Source organism: Verticillium dahliae, genomic scaffold (assembly GCF_000150675.1).
Source record: "Verticillium dahliae VdLs.17 supercont1.4 genomic scaffold, whole genome shotgun sequence".
Taxonomy (NCBI): Eukaryota; Fungi; Ascomycota; class Sordariomycetes; order Glomerellales; family Plectosphaerellaceae; genus Verticillium; species Verticillium dahliae.
The window spans coordinates 1386070-1406406 of NW_009276925.1; the positions used below are offsets into that span (position 1 = coordinate 1386070).

General features: G+C 54.7%; 6 protein-coding genes across 6 annotated transcripts; 3 read left to right on the top strand and 3 right to left on the bottom strand.

The window, feature by feature from the left end:
- Positions 1-919: 919 nt before the first annotated feature.
- VDAG_02789 (uncharacterized protein) lies at positions 920-3665 on the bottom strand (the record flags this gene model as incomplete). Its single annotated transcript, XM_009653442.1, has 7 exons — positions 920-1553; positions 1607-1744; positions 1805-1971; positions 2097-2363; positions 2452-2803; positions 2872-3281; positions 3375-3665. The coding sequence occupies 7 exons, from the start codon at positions 3663-3665 to the stop codon at positions 920-922; spliced, it is 2259 nt and encodes a 752-aa protein (XP_009651737.1).
- Positions 3666-8677: 5012 nt separating this feature from the next.
- VDAG_02790 (yjeF-like protein) lies at positions 8678-10338 on the bottom strand (the record flags this gene model as incomplete). Its single annotated transcript, XM_009653443.1, has 7 exons — positions 8678-8759; positions 9182-9410; positions 9479-9575; positions 9890-9984; positions 10039-10104; positions 10162-10270; positions 10327-10338. The coding sequence occupies 7 exons, from the start codon at positions 10336-10338 to the stop codon at positions 8678-8680; spliced, it is 690 nt and encodes a 229-aa protein (XP_009651738.1).
- Positions 10339-10758: 420 nt separating this feature from the next.
- Positions 10759-11482, top strand: VDAG_02791 (mitochondrial ribosomal protein S16). The gene is made up of 3 exons (XM_009653444.1): positions 10759-10916; positions 10985-11165; positions 11227-11482. Exons 1-3 carry the CDS (start codon positions 10840-10842, stop codon positions 11329-11331), a joined length of 363 nt encoding a protein of 120 aa, XP_009651739.1. The 5' UTR covers positions 10759-10839; the 3' UTR covers positions 11332-11482.
- A 228-nt stretch (positions 11483-11710) lies between these two features.
- On the bottom strand, positions 11711-13782 carry VDAG_02792 (vacuolar amino acid transporter 5; the record flags this gene model as incomplete). The annotated part of the gene is made up of 6 exons (XM_009653445.1): positions 11711-12617; positions 12664-12779; positions 12833-12876; positions 12927-13510; positions 13569-13642; positions 13709-13782. 6 exons carry the CDS (start codon positions 13780-13782, stop codon positions 11965-11967), a joined length of 1545 nt encoding a protein of 514 aa, XP_009651740.1. The 3' UTR covers positions 11711-11964.
- Positions 13783-14607: 825 nt separating this feature from the next.
- Positions 14608-15203, top strand: VDAG_02793 (RO10 protein; the record flags this gene model as incomplete). Its single annotated transcript, XM_009653446.1, has 3 exons — positions 14608-14617; positions 14668-15026; positions 15111-15203. 3 exons carry the CDS (start codon positions 14608-14610, stop codon positions 15201-15203), a joined length of 462 nt encoding a protein of 153 aa, XP_009651741.1.
- Positions 15204-18824: 3621 nt separating this feature from the next.
- On the top strand, positions 18825-19820 carry VDAG_02794 (osmosensor protein; the record flags this gene model as incomplete). Its single annotated transcript, XM_009653447.1, has 3 exons — positions 18825-18920; positions 18977-19258; positions 19317-19820. The coding sequence occupies 3 exons, from the start codon at positions 18825-18827 to the stop codon at positions 19818-19820; spliced, it is 882 nt and encodes a 293-aa protein (XP_009651742.1).
- Between the last annotated feature and the right edge of the window lie 517 nt (positions 19821-20337).

Below are 20337 nucleotides of genomic sequence, written 5' to 3' on the forward strand. Positions count from 1 at the left end.
GTTTCTGGCATCGCGTCGGGCGCCTCGGTCGCTGTCGGAGGCGGTTGGTTGCTGGGGCTCGGTCGATGAGCTGCGACGCAGTACAGGGTGGAAGCCGGAGGGGGAAAACAAAAATTTGCTTCTTGTCACTCCTTAGAATCAGGCCGTCTGGCCTGCGTATTTTACTACTTCGAGGCAGGCTTTTATCGGGGGAATAGATACAAGATCGGTTGTTGAGGAATTGGATCTTGCTTCTTGCGCTGCCCCAATGGGGTCGTGCCGTCAATCATACAATTCTTCCGAGGTCAGCGCGTGTTTGTTTGGCGAATTACATGATGTATGCGAGGCGTATGGAAGCAACTTCATACTGCATGGCATACATGTTGACGTCGTGAGGATTGTTCCGTCGATAGTGGTCGACATGGATAGCCTGACTATTGTGGTCGTCGGAGTAAGATGAACGGCAGTGATGCAGGAGTATGAGTTGAAAACAATCAGCCAGGACCGACTCGAGTCGCAACATGTCATCTTCAGATAAAGAAAAACATCAACACAGGGTCTGACCTTAACCGACCAGCTGCGGATTCTGTATGCAACTAAGCTCCACGTAAGTCAACGGCGTCACATAGGTTTAAGGTTCGCCGCGCGAAACAACGAGGAGAGCAGACAAGGCTAGAAACCCAGAATTGAATACAGGATTCACATACGTCACGCGCTCAGCGGACGCTGATAGGTTGTGTCTGTTTTTCTGGGGCCGCATAAGGGTATTTGTGTAACGTTCAGAACTCAGGCCGATACCGAGCCTTGCTTTTTACTCCACAAGAGGATCCGAAACCCCCCCTTCAAATAACGCTCTTTCGCAACCCGCTCCTCGAGATGCGACGAGCACGAGGTTGACAGGTGGTTCCTCCTCCGACGCCGCCAAATGATGCGCGCAAAATCAAAACCGATGCGTGTGACTCTCGTCAAAGTGGTCCATGTCCATAAACATGTCGTCGTGCGACGTCGCCTCCATGTCGATGAACTCTTGAAAGAGCGCGACGTCTTCGAACTGCCCGGCGAGCGTCTCGACCTTGGCCTCGCCCGGGTTCGTCAGGGCGAGCTCGAGGTCGCCCATGAAGGTGGCCCGGATGTCGCCAGAGGGATGGTCCAGCCCGCGCTGCTTCAGCTGCTGCAGTATGGTGCGCGCCTCCAGCCCCGTAATGTCGCCGTTGCGCAGCGTCATGGCGAGGAGCGCGCGGCCGATGGCCTCGGCGAGGCGGTAGGACTTGCGGAGCGACTCGTAGCCGTACACGCAGTGGAGGAAATAGAAGCGCCACTCCGGGTCACCCGTGTCCTTGAGCACGGCGTTGGCCACGTAAATCAGCGCCGTGTGCCAGAGGATCGTGTATGCGGAGGATTGGTACTGGGAGCGGTACACGACGATGAGTCGTTTCAGTTGATTAACCGACGCTTTGAAAGCGGCCTCGGCGGAACTCCTCCGCGACGAGAAGGTAGTGAGGCGGGTCTTCTTGGCCTTGTCGTCCCGCAAAAAAGGGCGAAATATGTCCAGTATCGCAGCGTGGAACCACAGGCTGCGAAGCAACGGTATTAGCAAAACAGTCTTGAAGCGGCAAACATGACTTACTGAAACGTCATGACATGATGGGGGTTGTCTTCCGCCTGCGCAAATGACGACGGAAGCGTTTCAATCCAAGCCAGAAGCTCGCGGTATTTGCGCTCTGCGAACTCGATCGACACGTGCTCACTGATGTGCGCAGGCGTGCTTGTGTTCCTGTTATAGTATACCATACTCACTCCGTGAAGAATGCGCCAGAACCTACACAGTGCCGTAAAGGTTTCGCCCATGTATATGGGAGGGATTCTCTCGGGGATCTGTGAGTTCGTGTCTGAATCCCTGCTTCGGCTGGACCCCGGCGACGAGGCGAACTCCGGGGAATCGCCAGGAATGGGCAGCGCCGGAGGGTACTCTGGATACTCCAACCCGGGTTGCTGGTAAAAAAAAGACAGAAGACTATGCCCAGTTAGACGTCCGCCACATATCGAATGGGAACGGGGAGTACTTGCATGGACCAGTTAAAGACCCCCCAGGCTGTATAAGATCTTGCAGAACGCACCTCCGCGGTCGTGTCGTTCTGCGCCACCAGACTAGTAGGCTCAACTCCCAACAGGGACATCCTCCTCGCCATGCGGCATGCTTCAGTGAGGAACACCAAAACAAAGTGATCGCGCCCGTTGCCCATGAAAGCCAAGCTTAGCAGTTGAGCCCCTGCAATGCTGCACAGGCTGTCGGTAGATTTTGCTGCCCACCACAGCCGCTCTGCCTCGTTGCCGAACTGCGAAACCAGTGGGTGCGCGGATTCGTCGAGACTGGTGTACATTTGCTAGCTTTTTTGTAAGCTTGTCTGAAAACCCCCAATCGCTGGAGACCGCCAAGGGAGAGAAGACGAAAAAAGAAAAAAGAAATCTTACAGTGCCCCAGTACATGAGAGCATGCACCAGGAACCGGGAACAGTATACGTCTCTGTGGCCGACGAGATCGGATACAAACAAGTCGGGATCGAACATGCCGAGCAGGGGGTGATCCGTTGTCAAATACAAAGAAATCACGTTGGTTGCAAATTCGTTGGAGAGAGGAATGTCCGTCCAGAAGGACATGTCGAGATGGTGCAGCCTCTCGTCGCATATTGGTACCAAAGTTGGCGCTATGCCGCCGCTCGTCTCAGTCAAAAAGGGGTTATCCTCCGTGTCGGCGAGATAAGAGCTTCCCGTCATGTGGTCGCCCGGGAGGCCATAGCCTGAGAGATGAATACCTAGAATAGTCCTTCCATGCGTGTTAGCATAACCCAAGCCAACCTAACAAAGGGGCGCAGTTCGAGGGTCCACGAGTACCTTTGATCCATGGACCTCGTTCGTCGGAGATAAGGGGCTGGACTCGCATCAAACGTCTCAGGGCGCGGCAGTGGAAGAGGACGAATGACAGGATAGGCGGTAGGGTAGTTCCGCATGAGCTCGTGTTCAAAGCGAGACCGGGAGAGGTTGGTGTAGCTATGGTCTGCACCGGGCTCGGACGGCGTAGGATTGGAGCTTGTAGAGTCTTTGAGGACGGCGAGAACGGCCGACGGGTCGCGGTTAGCCCTGAGCATGCGCAATATGTCGAGAGCTTCGGGCTCGGGGGCTGCCTTGAGGATCTGCAGCACTTCGTACGACTCGACCATGGTGGTATCGGACGCTCCTCGCGCGGGCTTCTCGGTGTAGACGCAAGTTTTGAACCTCTTCAGGCACGCCTGGCACGAAGGGCGCTGTCCATCGCACTAGAATCGTCGGAGATCAAGGTCAGTGAGCCGGACAGGAGACGCTGCCAGTGCAGACGAGACGGAGCCAAGCGTGCTTACGCGAGCCTTCCTGCGGCGGCAATCGTTGCAGGCGAGCTGGGTGCCGATCCGTTTTCGCTTACCGCGATCATCGTACTCGCTGAGGGAAGCATCACCATCGAGCAGGCCCGGTTGGCCGTGACCCGGCGTCTGGTTGTAACCATGGGTATGACCAAGAGCGGTAGTGGACGCAGCGGGGGCGTTGGCTGATGAGGATGACGAGCCAGTCGCGTGGTTTATATCATTGCCATCTGCACCATGGGCGGCTGGTAGTAGCTGGCGAAGACGTTTGCTGCTGCCATGGTTAGACATGGCGACGACAAGACATCTGTCTCTGTGAAGCTTAGAGAGTGGTTCGGGACGCTGCGCATAGCCTGGGGTGGTTTTGATGCCTAAGCCGATGTACAGCTGGTGGTCAGGGAGCCAGTTGTCCCGTCGCTTGTTGACTCAAGATTGGCGAGACGGGGGCAGGGAGGGGTGATTTGAGTGGGGGGTGGGCCGCAGGTGGGAAGGATATGTGCGTCTGCTCGGATGTCTGAAGGATGAACAGGGACCATAATGGCATTTTGGCCCAAAGAAAGAAGGCTGCGCTGGGATCCGCCGCTCGTCGTATATTTGACGAGACCCGTTGCCTTGTTATGTAGACGAGGTCCCAAAACACCTATGTCTTCCCTTCCAAACCTGGCAATTGGGTCCAGTGTCAGATAAGACGCTTTTGTGGCAACCGAGGGAGCTCAAGCCAAGCTCGACATGACCTGCGTAACCTCGTCGCAGCTGCCCCCAAGCGCGGTCTGGCAGAGCAGCTCCGGCAAGGTAGGCAGGTCGGTAACGCAGCTTAAGTAAGACAAGGCAAGGTAGCTGGTGAAAGAGGGAGAGAGGATGGTAAACAAGACGGGATAGTAGGCTCGGGCAAAGCAAGGGTTGTCACCCCACCTCCTCGCAAGACGCAAAAGCCTGGCTTGTGAGAGGGGCACGTACCTTAAGACAGACACCCAGAGGTGGTAAAAGAGGCAGCTCTAGCTCTTGTCAATCTTTCCAGACCAGGCGAGGTGCGAACACGGGCGAAGTAAAAGGCCAGTATTCGTTCAACAAGGCCAGAGTGCTGATCTCCCAAAGATGTGTCTACCAGAGGCTGAAGGTTGCTACGCACGTGATGGCAAGCACCTCAGTCGGAGAATGGACCTTGGATAGGTGCGTCAGGTACTTTGAGGCTGGGATGCTTTTGGGGTCCGATTCCGCCCCCTGCCGAAAATGACCGTTTGGAGTGTGAAATCGATGGGAAATATGGAATGACATAACCAGCGTCATCGCATTCTACCTCAGTAGTGCGGTTAGAGGACGTCCATCGGATAGATACCAAAAGTAGTCGGGCCTCGCGAGAGCTCGCCACCACAAACCTCCTCTTTCTAGCCAATCAGCGCGGGTATCACTCCGGAGACGATTCCGGGCGAGCGCAGAACATGATTGGTTAGATTGCTCATCCCCGCCGGCATCTACGAACCAGCACTCCGACTACCTGCCAGGTACCGAGCGTCCGGGGCATGCCCCGGGCCAACCACGCGCCGTAAGACGGCGTCACTCTTCCCGGCCGAAGGCCTGTGTGAGGACTAGAATTTGGACCCTGAATCGGAAGTCAGCGAAATGAAAGCCGGGTGGGTCGGCCGTACGCCTCATCGGAAGAGGACCGTCCCAAGTGGCATATTGTCCGAGACCCGGCACCATTGGACCATCCCGTGTCGGCTGCCTGGATAATGCCAGTTCAGAATGGTGGGTTAGGTGAGTATAGGTTCCCGTTTCAACATGTTCTCTCAACATGTTCTCGCTTGATACGTTTCACCATGTTCTCTCAACATGTTCTTGCTTGATTCGTGCGACCACCAGGCCGTTAGAGAGTGAGTGTTGAGTATATGACTGCCTAATAATGATGCTTATTCCATTTCGTGCTGGTCCAAAGTGTAGGAGAATAATCCTACGTAACGCAGATTTGGTGTCTCTTGCAAGGTAGACACAAACCCTCCATTCCCTCTCCTCACCATCTCTCTCAACCTACGATTTGGACGTTCTCGATGGACAGCTTTCGTCACTATCTACCCGTCACTGCTTAACAGAACCCGATCAGCGCAGGGCCTTCCTAGAAAATTAAGCCTGAATTCTATATTGCCGGCCGTCGGATGTCCTCGCCCCCGCCGACCCTGTGAGCCCGACCTTGACATATCCCCAGCACAAACTTTCCACCCCGACGGCCCCCAGAGAACTAATGCGAGCGGTCATGTTCAGATGCCTTTCCAGAACGCCTTTATATGCCCGGGCTGCACGCGCATCGGGACGAACGAAGCTGCTGCACAGCCACAATCAGCCACCATTCCGGTGAAGGGGTGCTGCAATTTCAGTCGAAGGTGAAATTCGATGATCCTAACCGACCCAGTTCTTCAATGGGCTGAATACACAAGGGACGAGGCATGAATATGTCTGTGCTTCGGATACATAGCAAGTCATTTCGACGGCCAGTGTAGATCCTTCGATTCTCTGGCAGATTGACGAATTCGGGTGAGAGAAGTTCTGCACGTGACTGACATGTCTGCCTTCGATTTAAACTCGACAAACGTCTAGCACCGATCATGACTGGCATGCTGAATCAGAGCAAACTATTTTCAAAACTGTCACATGACACGTAGAGATCTTGCAGGCATCTTTTTTAGTTAAGGTTACACTGTCAATGACTCGATAGACGTGACAAACATCACGTGCAACGGTGGTGACGTCATTGAAGCATATCATGAGACGTTGCCCCACCGGTTGCGATCGAATGAGCTGGAATCTTCGCGCATGCCTTCAGCTCACGGCTGGGCAGCGCATGTAGGCAGATTACTGAATCTTAAACGGGAGCAATGCTTTGCGGTCGTCGGCGTGTTGCGGATTGCTTGTGATCTGAGAGTCTTCGCGCGGGAGCAAAGGCCGACGCCCCGACCCAGCTGGTATCCTCCCGAGTCCCAACGACCTCTTTGCTACGGCGCAGCATGCCTGCCATACGAGCTTTGTCACAGAAAACCCATCCAGAATACCACAGTGCCCTTCAAAATGCTGCATTGTGTCGTTGCCGAGTCAGCGCACCCATGGGGTTACGCTGTGAGCGAGCAAGTCCCCATGGCAGGAAGACGGCACCCACAACGCACATTTTTATTTTGGCCAATAACTCGAGGCGAGAAGGAGGTACGAGATGCGAAGCTTGGTTAGCCTTCGCAGCGGATGTCGGCGGCTGGGCGCGAGGCACAGTATATAGTACGTAGCAGTATGCAATGCCACAGGTACCCTGGAACTCAGTCAAGTTGTGCGTCGGGCGATCAGGCCGTAGAGGGCTCCTCGGAGGTTGGGCGTTGGGCCGCTTGCTCGATGCTTGGGATGATGTGGGTGACCAGACTTATTCCTGACTGTGTCTTGCACTGTAAAGCTCATGGAAAGATTGGGTGCCTAGAACGTTAGGGCAGTGGAATACGCTGTCGGCTGGCTGGCTGGGGTTCGTGATACCGGTACCTTGTTAGCTCCCATACGCACTGAGAGGGAGTAAGACGAGGAAGCAATAGCAACAGTCATCCTGCCCGTCAGTGCGCCACAGGCGGCAGTGATGAAAGGGGCTCAGAATGGGAATCGTATGAGGTCGGAGCAAATCTGGAGATGCCGATACTGTAGAGGAGAGAGACAGACAGGAGGTCGTGGAACTTGGCGTGTTGGGCGGAGCACATGGACCGAGAGAGGGGATCGAGCCCAGCTTGTCCAACCGCAGACGACAGCACCAGCATTGCGCCGAACATTGGGGCACACGGTTGGTCGAGATGGCAGCCGATGCATTCTGCTATTTCAGCGATTGATGCTCTCAGTCTCAACAGGCTACGCCAGTCGGCTCTGATCGCAAGAGGCTTGTATTCAGAAACAAGTCGAGACGGTCAAACCACCTTACCTTAGGTAGGTACCTAGTTAGGCATGCCTCTGTCTTTTTCCCGTCTCGAGACGACGGGGAAAACCCTCGGGAAGGTGCTTCGGAAGGTGGTGCGTGCCTGATGCATACTGAAGAAGGCGCGACCTGACGACGAAGGGGCTTAGTGGTGGGTGGGTTGGGCCGAGTGGGGAAGGGCCTGGTGGTGGTCCCCATACTGGATTTTGGTTTCGGTGTTGGTGGAGCCAGTTCCCCTATTTCGTTCTGGTTGCCTGAACCCTAGTAGACGTTGCGTCACCATTTCAGCCAATCAGAGATCACAAGGAGAAAATGCTCCGGCCACCAGTTCCGTCCCCGCGGGTGGCCAACAGAGGTGGTTTGAGGGTTTGAGGGGCAAGTAAGGTATCTCACCTTGGTCCCCGACTGCGCTTGACCAGCGGCACCACAAGCCTCGAAGGGCCTGGCCGAGGATTGAGGTACTTACGCACCAGGCAGGGGATAAAGGTCTCTCGCCCGAGGTGGACAGCCGAAAAAAAGAAGAAACAGGATAGGCGTTAGGGCCAAATCGCATCGTCATCCTGTCGCCTTACCATGTCGAGTCTGTTCTGCATGCCGCCTCTTCCCTCTTGCTTTCCGAGCCTGTGTCTCTCTGAGCCCGCCTGCCAGCCCGCCCGTATACCAGCCCGCCCGTATACCAGCCCGCCCGTGTACCAGCCCGCCTTTTAGTTGCGCCCCAGTCCTGATAGTCGGTGGGATGCCACTGACAAGGGCAGGGCAGCGTCATGACCAAACGCAGAGGTTTCGCCAGCTCACTGACTGACGCCTGACCCAGGCTTGCCTGGCGTGTGACTTCTCTGCTTTTCTTACCGAACACGTACGTATTCCCCAGGGCTTGCAGTTCACTTGCTGGCCTGATCCGGACCGAACGAAGCCGGTAGAAAGCTCCGGACGTCGTGGTTTCTTGTGGCAATACACCTCTGGCAGCCCATGCCATTGGCCCCCACCTCGAGACAACCCCTCCAAGCTTGCACGCCATCCACCGCCAAAGCCACAATCCCGGGACACAACCTCCCATTCAGCCACAGCCAACGTCGCCTGGAGAAGAGCCCGCCCTCTGTGCTAAGCAGGCCCCCTCGTGCCGGCGCTTCAGTCCCGGGGCTTTTCAGATACTTGTCCGCTCGCCGTCCCGGCCACTTGTACCCGGATTTGAGAACCACAGGAAGTGGCTGAAGGGCCCGTCCGACACACCCGCAAGGCCCCTTGCGCTGCAGAAAAACTACAACACGCAGTGTGTTCCATCCGAACCTTTCACCTCCAAGCTTCAACCCATGGTGCCGACGCCTCTCTGGTAGAAACGGGTTCGTCGTCCGCCCCATGTCGTACATTCAAGGATCTACCAGCCGCCATCCATTATTGCTGTCAACGTTTTCACCACTTCATCGTCGACGTCGGGGGCCATCGGGGACTTCCCTGCCCTGATGTGTGTGGAGCACAAGTCGTCCTGCCCAGTCTGCCGGCGAATGTTTCTCATCTATGTCGAGTTCTGCCACGAGTATCGCCCGCCGCTGATTCATTGTCTGTCCGGAACTACGACCAACTTGCTGGACATGGTCGAGGGCCGATGCCACAGTCCGGTCTGCCCAAACAGTCGCACGGGTGGCTGTCAAGTCATATGACGAATCTTTGGTCACGGCGTCCACTACAGCAACTCCTGGGAGAAGGGCCGGCCCCCAGCCGATCTAGTGCTTTTGTACAGAGTTTTCGATCTCGACAACCTGATCGATCCCTTGGTATTCGGGGAGGCTCAGGTTATACTTCTTTGCGACGGTATCGGAGACAAATCTGGCCCGTTATCAGCACCTCGTACTCGGACTTGCCTAGAGAACATGGTACGTACCGTCCGCCGACAAAATGACGTCCCTGAAAATGCTTGACGAGAGGCTTGGGCGCTGTTAGACTGACAAGGACTGTAGGGTTGAAGGAGCTTCCCAGTCCGGTCTTGGGTGGACCCTCTTCAATGTCCCATGATGATGGTGCGTCAACAGACGTGACGGGCAATCTTGTTTCCTCGAGAGCACGAATCACCGCCGGGAATGGCTCACGCACTTCGCCAGAGAAGCTGAAGCCTGCAACATGCCAAGTCAGCTGCCATGACGCAAGTTCTGATCGCACATGGAACTTAGAGCGGACCAACCAAAGATGGCGTCGATAATATGATCGGCTGTCTGCAAAGCCTTAGGAAAGTCATCGACAAATGAGACTTCAAGGTCCTCTAGTTGTTTGGCCAATCTCTGGGTGTCCCAAATAAGTCAGCACGAGCTTGGGTATGGTCGATGGACAAGAAAAGATTAAAAAGTGATAGTCGTGCAGTTTGCAGACGGCTGCAGTTGGAAAGACTTGATATAAACGCAGCGCTCGTCTTTCTTGTTTCCTTTGCCCGAGGCAACATATGTTTTATTGTACTTGAAACACGAGGTAGATTTGCAGTCGACGAATCATGACTATATGCTGCAATGAGAGATAGAGCAACGAACACGATATTGCGAACCAAGATTGAAGCTCCGGGGACAGTCGTGACGACGCGAGGAGAGCTGGAGAACGTTACCTGATAAAGTTCATTTTTGCTGCGCTTGGGGTAGTAGATGAACGGCTTGTATCCATAATGATGAAGATGTCGCGCTGCTACCAATCCGTCCCCACCTGGACCACGGGATCAGCAAGTCTGCCCATTCTCACGAGACGGAGGTTGCAAACCGTTGTTGCCGGGACCGCATGCCACCAGAATGTTGCGGCCCTTGCTGGGTGGATGAACTTTGTAGACTGCCAAGCGATGAGACACAGCCAAACATTGACAAAGGGCCCGGTCGCAGCACGTACCCGCTTGAGAAACAGATAGACCGGCAAGTTCCATAAGCTGATCGATGGAAAAGGCGCCTGCGCTCATGAGGTCCTTGTCAAGAGCTGCTGCGGCTTTTGCGCTGAGGGTCTGCAAACCAAGGTTTTCAGTACGTGACGGCGAAGTATTCTGGGCCGAGAACAGACCTTGAGTGCCATTTTGATGATGTTTTGATTATGTGTTTGGTTGTCTGGAGAAGGTTACGACGTTCATTCGTGCTGTCTTGAACTGAGGGGCAGCAATCATTACTAAGGGAAGAGTAGTATTACGGCCCGGACGTCAGAATGACCAGGGACGTCGACGAACAAGCGGATCAAGCAAGAGCAGCAGTTGGACGCAACTGACATCACTGACCTGACGATCACAAGTGGGGATGTATGCTTCTCCAGTGGCAGTCTAATGGGCCAACCACTATTGTGCTCCCCTCCATCACCTTACCGGGGCGAGCAACCATACCCGGGCTGTGTCCATTGACCCCCACTCTTTCTCAGTAGAAGCACAGTCGGTATCGGCGAAACCTAACCCCGACCAAAATTGTTGTCCAGAGAGTCTGGTCATTGAACGACTTCACGGCCGCCGCGACACCGACGACTGACCTCGACGCCAACCCATCCAGGCACGTCAACCAGACATCCCAAGTCACTTAAACCCTCGTCAGGATGGTCCTTCGCATGCGCCTCGCCCGCTTCGGGCGTACGAACGAGCCCTTCTACAACATTGTCGTCACACACGCCAGGTACGCCAACCCCTACGCTGGCCAGTAATCGATCGCTGGGGACATGCGACGACTAACTCTCTGTCTAGGACCGCGCGTAACAGCAAGCCGCTCGAGGTCATCGGCACGTACGACCCCATCCCACGAAAGGATCCCTACGACCCCGACCGCAAGCCGCACAAGAACATCAAGCTCGACACATTGCGCGCGAGGTACTGGATCGGTGTTGGCGTGCAGCCCAGTGATCCGGTATGGAGGTTGATGTCCATGGTAGGTCTCTCAGGCGTAACCGATTCACAGCGCGCAGTCTGCTGACGAGGCAACCCGATAGATTGGTCTCATCGAGCCCCAATATGGACCCAACGGCATCAAGAACAAGAACTCGGCTGCGAAGGCATTGACACAGCCGCTCGAGAGTCCGGCTGCGACACAGTGAGGATGGATGTGGGATATCGACGTGTAAAATACCTTGGGACGGAATGTTCTCAGCATTGGATGGCGTTTGAATCTGGCGCGATGCGCCAAGAAATTGTATTCTACCAAAATGTACGATGAGGGCGTGTCAATTGTTCTCTGCCTTGGACTTTGATGAAAAGCGCGAGAAAACGTAGCTCGTGATGTTCTGAGCGTGCAAATGATGTCGCGTTGCTGGAACGCTCTCTGGGCATTATTGACTCAGCAGCTGGCGAAATTGGTATGCGTTTCGAAACTTCAATGTCTTGAGTAAGAACATAGCGCAACTGCAGCTGTGATAAACTGACGCGGTCGACGAGGACAAAATCATGGGCGCACAGGCAAGACATTGCTGCCGTGGTCAAAGAGGAGGCACGTCAGGTGGATTGATTTGCGCTGTGTAATACGACCAGGAAAAGTACCCTGCCGCGGAGAGTGAAGAGAATCAAGCTAACCAAACGCCCTTTGATGCTCAGAAAAGAAGGTGGCCGTCATTCCATGTCATGCCCGGCATATGCCAACCGCTGCTCCCGTGTCGTCTAACCCAAAAACCAGAATATATATACAGTATGTCGTTGCAAGAGAAGGAAGGCCGGCGTCATGCCGGCTGACGATCTCAGTGCGATGCGTGGAACACAATGTTCATAACGAGACAGACGGTCATGACACAAATGCCATAGATCGCCAGCGCTAGGCCCGCCTTGCGTAGGAGGTCATGTTCCAGGTGCTCCAGGTCCCATCGCCACTTCTTCCGCCACTTTCGTGGGTCAATCGCGACGCTTGCAGCGCTGCCAAGACTCTGAATACTGGCCACCATGGCTGCGCTGTCCTCGATATCCGAGTCTTCATGAAGTTCGGCCGCGTCGTCGTCCTCCTTGAGAAGTTTCTGGTGGTGCACGCTCTCAGGGTCGCTAATCTTGTAATAAAACAAGCCTGGAAGAATAAAGCTGATCGAAGTCGAGCCAATGCTGCCCACGTATGCAAGGACACGTTCCAAGCTCGTCACCGAAAGCGCAACCAGGTAGCCAAAGACGAGAATCAGAGTGGTGAGAACAGCAAACCGGAGGTCGCTCATGGGTGCCACGGCATGATCCGAACGACCCCCAACAGGAGAATTGGAGCGACCGTTGCCATTGTGTGCTCGGTTGGGCCGCCACTTCAGCACAGCGTCAAGCGAGGCGCGACAAGGGTGGACCTGAAGGGGGATACTAAAGGTGACGAGAATGACAATGCCGATCTGGCCGATGAATGTTGCAATAGAGGGGGCATCTGTAATAGTTAGATACAAAACTTCCTGACTATGCGTGAAACTTACACATAGAGACAATGTTGCCGTTGACGTCGTTGCCAAAAGTGAGGTAGCCAGTGATCGCCACAAGCAGATACATGCTGGCAGCACCGCCAATGCTGAAGCCAACGACTCCCACAACACTGAAGCGATATTAGTCAAGTTCCTCGCGCGGAGACACTAGCGAGAAAAATACCTTGAGGGCGAGTTATCCTTAATCTCGTTGAGGATCGAAAACATCTGCGAGGCATCAGTGATTCATTCTTCAACGCAGACGTAAGTAGACTCACGTTTTGATGACAGGTGTAAGCAAAAACCACCACCGGCAAGGTACTCAGAAAGGCAACAGCACTCTGCGGTTTGATAACTCGAAGTCCACTCTTGTCTTGAAGAGGCTGGGCTCCGAAATGGTAAACCACAAGGATGACAAGGTACCCAATCGAGACCAGCGCGACAATGCTCGTGTACTTCAGCGAGTCCAGTCTCCGGAGGAAGGCCAATGGTATGACTAAAAACATGAAAGCCGTAATCCAAAAATTGCGATCGGTCAGGTAGGGATGGAGTTCTGGAGTGTTGCTATTGAATCCGAGAATGACTTTGGGCATCAGATCACCGATGATGATCATGTATGAAACGCCTACACCAAAGCACTTGACGGCAATGGCGGCGTCGAAGAGCACTGCTGCATTCGGGTATGTGAGCTTCGAGATGGCAAAGAAGGATGAGCTGCCCCGGTCGAGGTATCGTGCACAACGACCTTGAAGGTAGAGGCCCATGGCAGCTGTCAACCCTGACCAGACGATCATCAGAGAGCCGAGCACGATGCCCATATGCGACAAGACGGATGGCATGGCCAATGTACCTGCGCCGACAACTAAACCCAGATACGTTAGATCTTCTTCCTTGTGTACGCTCTCCAAAGAATGACGTACTGGTATTGAGTAGGTTGATGATACTGCTCAGCATCGAGGCCTGGCCGCCTCCCTCTCGGGCTTTTCGACGTGATCTGAGGGTATCAAAGTCAGCAAGCCGTCTGAGATGTTCTATAGGAGCTAAGGAGATTCGCGCATACCGATTCATCTCGTCAGCGCTTCCACTTGTCGAGGAAGAAGCGTTGCCATCAGCAATGGTATTGTAATTGGTCATTTAGTCCAATAGAGCCACGATTTCCTTGGCTGGTAGCACAGTGAACAGGTAGCGGTCGCGTTATCGTGTGTGACCGAGATTGTGTTCCTCAATCCCGTCGGAGGTCGGTCGTCGGAAGTCTATAGAGGTCGAGCTGGAACGTGATGTGCTCTGGACCAACAGGTCACAGGGGCTTGTGACCAGGAGGAGGTCGGTCGCCTGGAGCCGCTCGCTGAAACCTTCAGTAGGTCCAGAGGACAAGCGGCTCGGTCAAATTCGAGTCACCTAGAGGATTTGAAGGGCGTGCCGCAACGCCCTTGGCTCAATCAACGTTTAGCGACGACGAGATGATGTGTCCTGATGGATTTCTAAAACTGGGGGGTCGTCTGGTACCTGTAGAGTTGAACACGACGTTGATGCGACTTGGCGATTGTCACAAGTTGGTCATGGCTCAGCCACATCCCTTATCGCCCACAAGCTTCAGCCACACTTGACATTATCAGTGACAGCTTCTCGGTAATGCACCTTCGCTTGGATCAGTTGAAGTCATTCCACCGTCAAGTCTCTTCTGTCGCACCCTAATTCGCTTTCGAAACTTTCTCCAACAGGCTCTATCGAACTGAAGACTTCTTTCCCACACTGCTGACCATGGAATCAACTCTCGATGACACGACTTTGTCGACAATATCACTCTTGGAGGCGCGCTTGCGGCGGGTAGAGCATATTCTCTACGGCCAAGGAGATGCTCCGGCAATCCCCCACCCTGAACCTGCGGCTTCATCTCTTGAATCTCTTGAAAGGCGATTTTATGTCCTCTTGGGCAACATCAAAGTTTATGGGGAACTCATGAAGATTCGTATGTATAGCCAGCCCTGTATGTTCATTTCCACGGCTAACCGATGTCAGACAAGACGCAGCCAACTCTTTTTCACCCGCCATCCACAGACCAACCTCCTATCGACCTCTCCCCCGAAGCGATTCGCGCGACCGTCATCGCGGCCGCCGCGTCATTTCCCGCAACAGCCTCTTCGCTCACCTCCGTATCCGACTGTCCGATTCCCGACCCATCGCAAAGCGCATCCCTCGCAGCTTTGATCCCGCGAATGCGCGGCATCGAAGCAACACAGCTCGCACAAGAAGTCGAAATGGCGGAGCTCCGAATGCGGAGCGAAGCGGTCATCAGTAGCTGGTACGAACACGGCGTCCTCTCTGCATCTCGTTTTGTCGCGGACGTGGAGGGCCAGGTCGAGAAGGTCGAGAGGCAGGTGAGAAGGGCAGAAAAACAGCAAGAGGCTGCCGAAGCATTGTGAGGAACGATGCTTGCTGCAGATCAAATCTCACCGTCCAAGAGCCCGCGGGACGGCATCAATATCCTCATGTTGAGCAGGACATCCATGGCCATGTTCATGCCGGAGGCGATGTCCCCTGCCCCCACTATCTGAGGGCATGCGCCTGCGCGATCTCTGTTCATATTTCAGAGCCGGAGCTATGTGTTACTGGCCGTCTGTTCGTTAACTTTCGACGCCAGTTCCGAGGGCACATCCGCTGGGCTCAATCACAACATACAAGAGGTGCAACTCGACCCAAACCTCTTCGTGGTCGCGCAAGCGAACACATCGCGTAGAAATACTGCGGAGCGACGCCAATCTGCCCGTGCTTCACAAGGGCATTCGATTCCCAAGTGCGGAAATCGTCCAGCATCGTTTCGAAACACACCAGCAACCTCCAAAGTCGTTGCGCAGCATGTTATGGCAATTACTTGACAGCGCCATATATCCCACTTGAGCGTCCACGTTAGCGATTCAGGGCAATGGTAGAAATGGGATGATAACCCTGATTCACTGGCAAGGGGCTTTGATGGAACTTGGTGACGTATTTTCTCAGGCCGGAGCCTCATTCGGCACTGATGGCTCCGAGTTTCACACGTACGGGTGTCACAGGCGTGATGGTGGGGACAGGGACAGCTGCGAATGGTGACGGCTCGCCTTGTTTGTAGCAGAAACAATCAAGACAACCTTGCTGAATCCCGTTGAGCTCAAATCCGTGTCAGCGAAGACATCGACTCGCACGCTCTTTGAGCTTGTGAAATGCATGGCGCATGGCACCTACAGGACAATATTATTCTACGGGATGCATGACATTGATCTGGTCCAGGCCAGGCCCTAAGTTGCAACATTCCTCGTGGATAACGCTCTGACCAGCTAGCGGCCGCTGCTTGCCTCTATGCTTGGCTCTATTGGGCACAGGCTCAGGGGTAAAGAGTGGAGGTGGCTGATCTGCCGCTAGGCCTTGACGGAATGTGAATACAGTGCGCACGGGAACGTCGGGGCGTTGGTGGTACGCTCGCACGTTCCTAGCCCTGTAAGGTCGAAAGAAATGCTTGCCTTAGATGCGAACAGTACCTTGCCTCCGGAACATGCATACAGTACATGTACGCTTGGGCTCTCCTGGAGGGGCCTGGTGGCATCTCGTTCCTGAAGCGGCTCTGGTCTCGGTTCGCTGTTCGGCGGCCTGATGAGTCAATGTGCCGTGAGTTGGTGATGCGATCTGGGACCAGCTGTCAGTAGGGCCCGAGATCGACCATGGTCTCGATCCGGAATTACTCTCGCTTGAGAATGGTAAGGTTTGAATAGCACTGATGACCAGTGCCTTACTCTCGGCGCGGAGGATACAGGTCCAGGGATCGTCGGCCGTTTTGGCGGCTATCCCAGCAGTGCTCCGGGTCGATAACCGCCAGCCCTGTACTATTTGTAGCTGCAGGAACCCAAGGTACATATAACAGAGGCATGTGCTGTCCTCCGCATCGAGGACAGACTGAAGAAAGAACTACTAGAATCTTGGCAGATGCACATGTATGTGGCCATGAGATGAATGCCACTGGACACGAGCGCAAGACGAGAAGCTGTCAGTGACGCCGAGGTGGCCGTGCGTAGCATCCAGGTGAGGGGTAGCCCTGGTTCTCAATCGGCAGCGGAAATCGTCTGATTGATGCCTTTTTCATGCATCAAGACAGATAGTTGGATGACTGGTTCGTGGATGGTGAAGTACATGTAAAGGGTTCAGTCAAGGAGGAGCCTGGGCTCCCACTTGTGTGGGTATCAGGTTTCCCCCGCATGTATCACGGAAGCCATGCTCATACAACCATGACGTCTGAGCCAGTCGATCAGGTCGTGCCGATGCTGCCGGTAATCCATTTGTTTTCAAGACGATGAGAAGCCTAGACAATCGCCCGCGTGTGCTCGACTGTCTCAAAGACCAACGGGCCATGATGAAACGACCTTGGGGAATCTTTACAGAAGGAAGCGTGTGAGCCAACGAAGACGCGCCGGCTTTCTCGAAGCCAATCCATGCATCGCACACTGTGCTGGTGACGACGACACAGTGCCCACGACATCGACTGTGCCCCGTTGATGGGGCCCAGGTGGACAAAGGGGGCGAGTGGGGTGTAGGTACATAGGTAGTGCGATACACAGTACGCAGCACTGAGCCAGCTAGGCTGACAGCGAAGGACCTGACATGGCTACCTTATGCCTCTACATGTACTTGTAAAGTACAGTTCCAGGTATCTTACCGCCTTGGTAAACCCAAATGCCCAGATGCCCAGGTCACACTGCCATTGCTTCCCCTCTCGATTTCGTACCTGGGTCGCGCAATCTCGTCCAGCACAAACACGAGATCCAGGGACCCTCCAGTTGAGTATTGAATCGCGAAAAAAAACTCTTTCCAACGATACCACGCGTCACATCACATCGATATCAAGCTGAGCCACTGACCAGCTTGGATCGCTAAAGCACTCGGTGGATCCAAACCCCTTACGCTACAAACGACAAAGGACGCTACCCTCGCAAGGCACCAAGCACGGTACCAAGCACGGCACCAAGCACGGCACCAAGCACGGTCGGTCGTCGTATCGAAGCCGAGCCCGACTAAAAGCCTGCTTGCTCCATTGCTCCGCTCTTGTCTTTGGACACCCCTTCATTTCCATTCTGTCACAACGGTTCATACTGTACATTACCTTAGTCGAACGAACATCAAGAGACGCAGTAGGGAGGGACGCATCGACTTGATCGTCTCACCACGTTGTCGATTCTTCTTCTGGACCTGATCCGCATACCCCCGCCTGAGTCGGTTCGCATCTCAACAGCACAGACCTGGTCCGATTCCAGCCCTCGCCTCCAGCGCCGCTGTCAGCACCGCACATTCCAACGCCCTGCCTAAGAATCTGGAACCTCGACGCTGTCCGAGTGTCCTCCTCCTGCTCCTCCGCCGAATCCGCCAGCGCGCCTCCCCTGCGCCGCATCCTCCCATACTCTTCCTACCCCTGTGCTGGCCCGCCCCCCCAGTCCCCTTCAGCCATCCCTTCTTCACCAAATCTCTTCGACTGGCAGTGCCCTCACTCTTGAATCTTCCTTTCTTTCAATCATCCATATCGGCACGACGACGACGACCACGACGACGTAGGCCTTCGTCATCACTGCTTTTGCTATCCTTATTTTCTCGACCCCATTTTCATTTCTTGACGAGACGGAAGGGGCACGAACAAAAGTCAATACGGCTGCATTGTGCCAGTCGAGGTGCTGGGCATCCATCCCTCTGAACGCATTCGACGCGAGTTCGCATTCCCCGGCTGCAAGGTTTTGACCCTCCGCATTCGACCAGCCTCAGACCGACTTGCACTCAACGTCCCATTCCCAACCACCACAAGCTATCGCAGCCGCTCCTTATCCTCCTCCACGACATTCATTCACCACTTGACACTCCCCTCGACGAATATTCGCGTCCTCGTCGTCCCCTACACACGATATTTGCCAATGCGCCCCTAGCATCAGCTGCCCACCCCTAATCACGAACGAACGCCAACCCGGCCAGCATTCGAACTTTGCCTTATCCATCCTCACAACGACAGACAGCCCGCTTCAACTCTACCTCAAACTCTCACCTCACTTCAAAGCGCGCCCAAACGCACGAGTTGCTCTCAAGGCGTCAGCTCGAATCGACCACCAGTCAAATCACCATTCTCTATGCCACCTTACGGTTCCCTGCACTCGCCATCGCTGGGGAAAATGGAACACTCTAGAGCTCAGTACGGCAGGAGGGGGATGAACATGGGAAATGTCATTGGCGACCCCTTTGCCCTTGCATCAATCTCCATTGCCATGGTATGTCGCTGAACTTGTGTCGCCCATTGTTCGCGTGCTAATCTATCGTCTCCCAGCTGGCGTGGGTCATCGCGTTCATCAGCAGCATCGTCGCTGCGGTACAGACAAATGATCTCCCCAATCTTGCGTGGTGGATCCTCGCTCTCGAAGTTGGCATCGTCGGCGCCGTCTTCTTCGTCGTTGCCTCGGACACGATCCAGACGTATCACGTTGCCTTGACAGCCTACCAAACACTTGCGCTTGCCACCTTGTCTATACTTCTTAACAGGATCGTATATGATGGTCGTGGCGCTATGCAGGCTGCGTCTGCCGGCTATGTCCTGCTGTCGGTTGTCATGGTAAGAACGTCCTTCTCGTTCATGTCCCGCTCGACCTCGCTGACTTTTTCCCTCCAAGGCACTCTGGATGATTTACTTCGGCTCCGCGCCTTCAGCCTCACCACGTGCCTATGTCGACTCCTTTGCCCTGCAAAAGGAGGGACACGGTTCGCGCAACACGATGACCTACGGCACGGGACGACCCGAAACGTCCACTTCGGTCCAGCCTCCACAGATGTACACATCGGCGCAGCTGAACGGCTTCGAAAACCCCTCTCCCGTCGGCGGCATCTCGCAATCGCAGGCGCCTAGGAACTCCGCAGTGCCAAACCTGAACTCGACTGGAGTGACGGCGAACGGCAAGCCGCCAGGCCAAGACCAGGAGGTCGGCCCGCCGACAGAGTACCCTTACCGTGCCAAGGCCATCTACAGCTACGAGGCCAACCCTGAAGATGCGAACGAGATATCATTCAGCAAGCACGAGATTCTCGAGGTCAGCGACGTCAGCGGGCGGTGGTGGCAAGCGCGGAAGGAGAGCGGCGACACAGGTATCGCGCCAAGCAACTACCTGATCCTGCTATGAGTAATGAAAAAGGGATTCGTCACGGCGGGGGAGAACGCACGCACATCTGCCGACACTATATCCGGCTTGCTTGGGTTCCTCCATGATTCTTTTGATTGTGTTTTTTTTCGGGGTTTCGGCTGGAGTACGCTCAGGTCTCAGACAGGGACACCAATTTTCACCACTTGCCATCATGAGGGCACGCATGACACCTACGGGTCCAAATGCTACATTCTCCTTTCTTCTCTCCGCGCCTGGTCTCTCGCACCAGCCCTCCACCACCTCTACTTCTTCTGCGGCTTTGACGTCAATGGGAATGGTTGCCGACCGCGCGACTATTCCCATGCCAGCATGTGTTGCGGGATCAGGTCTTTCGTGTGTCGTATTCTGGGATGGGACTTGGTTTTGACGACGGTTTGGTTTTTCGGGCATAGGGATCGAGCCTCCGGCATCATCACTGAGGGAATACCCCATGTCGCTGGTGTGTTCAGGTTGTTGTTTTACAAGAATTGCCCTGTTGAACATATGTTTACTTTAT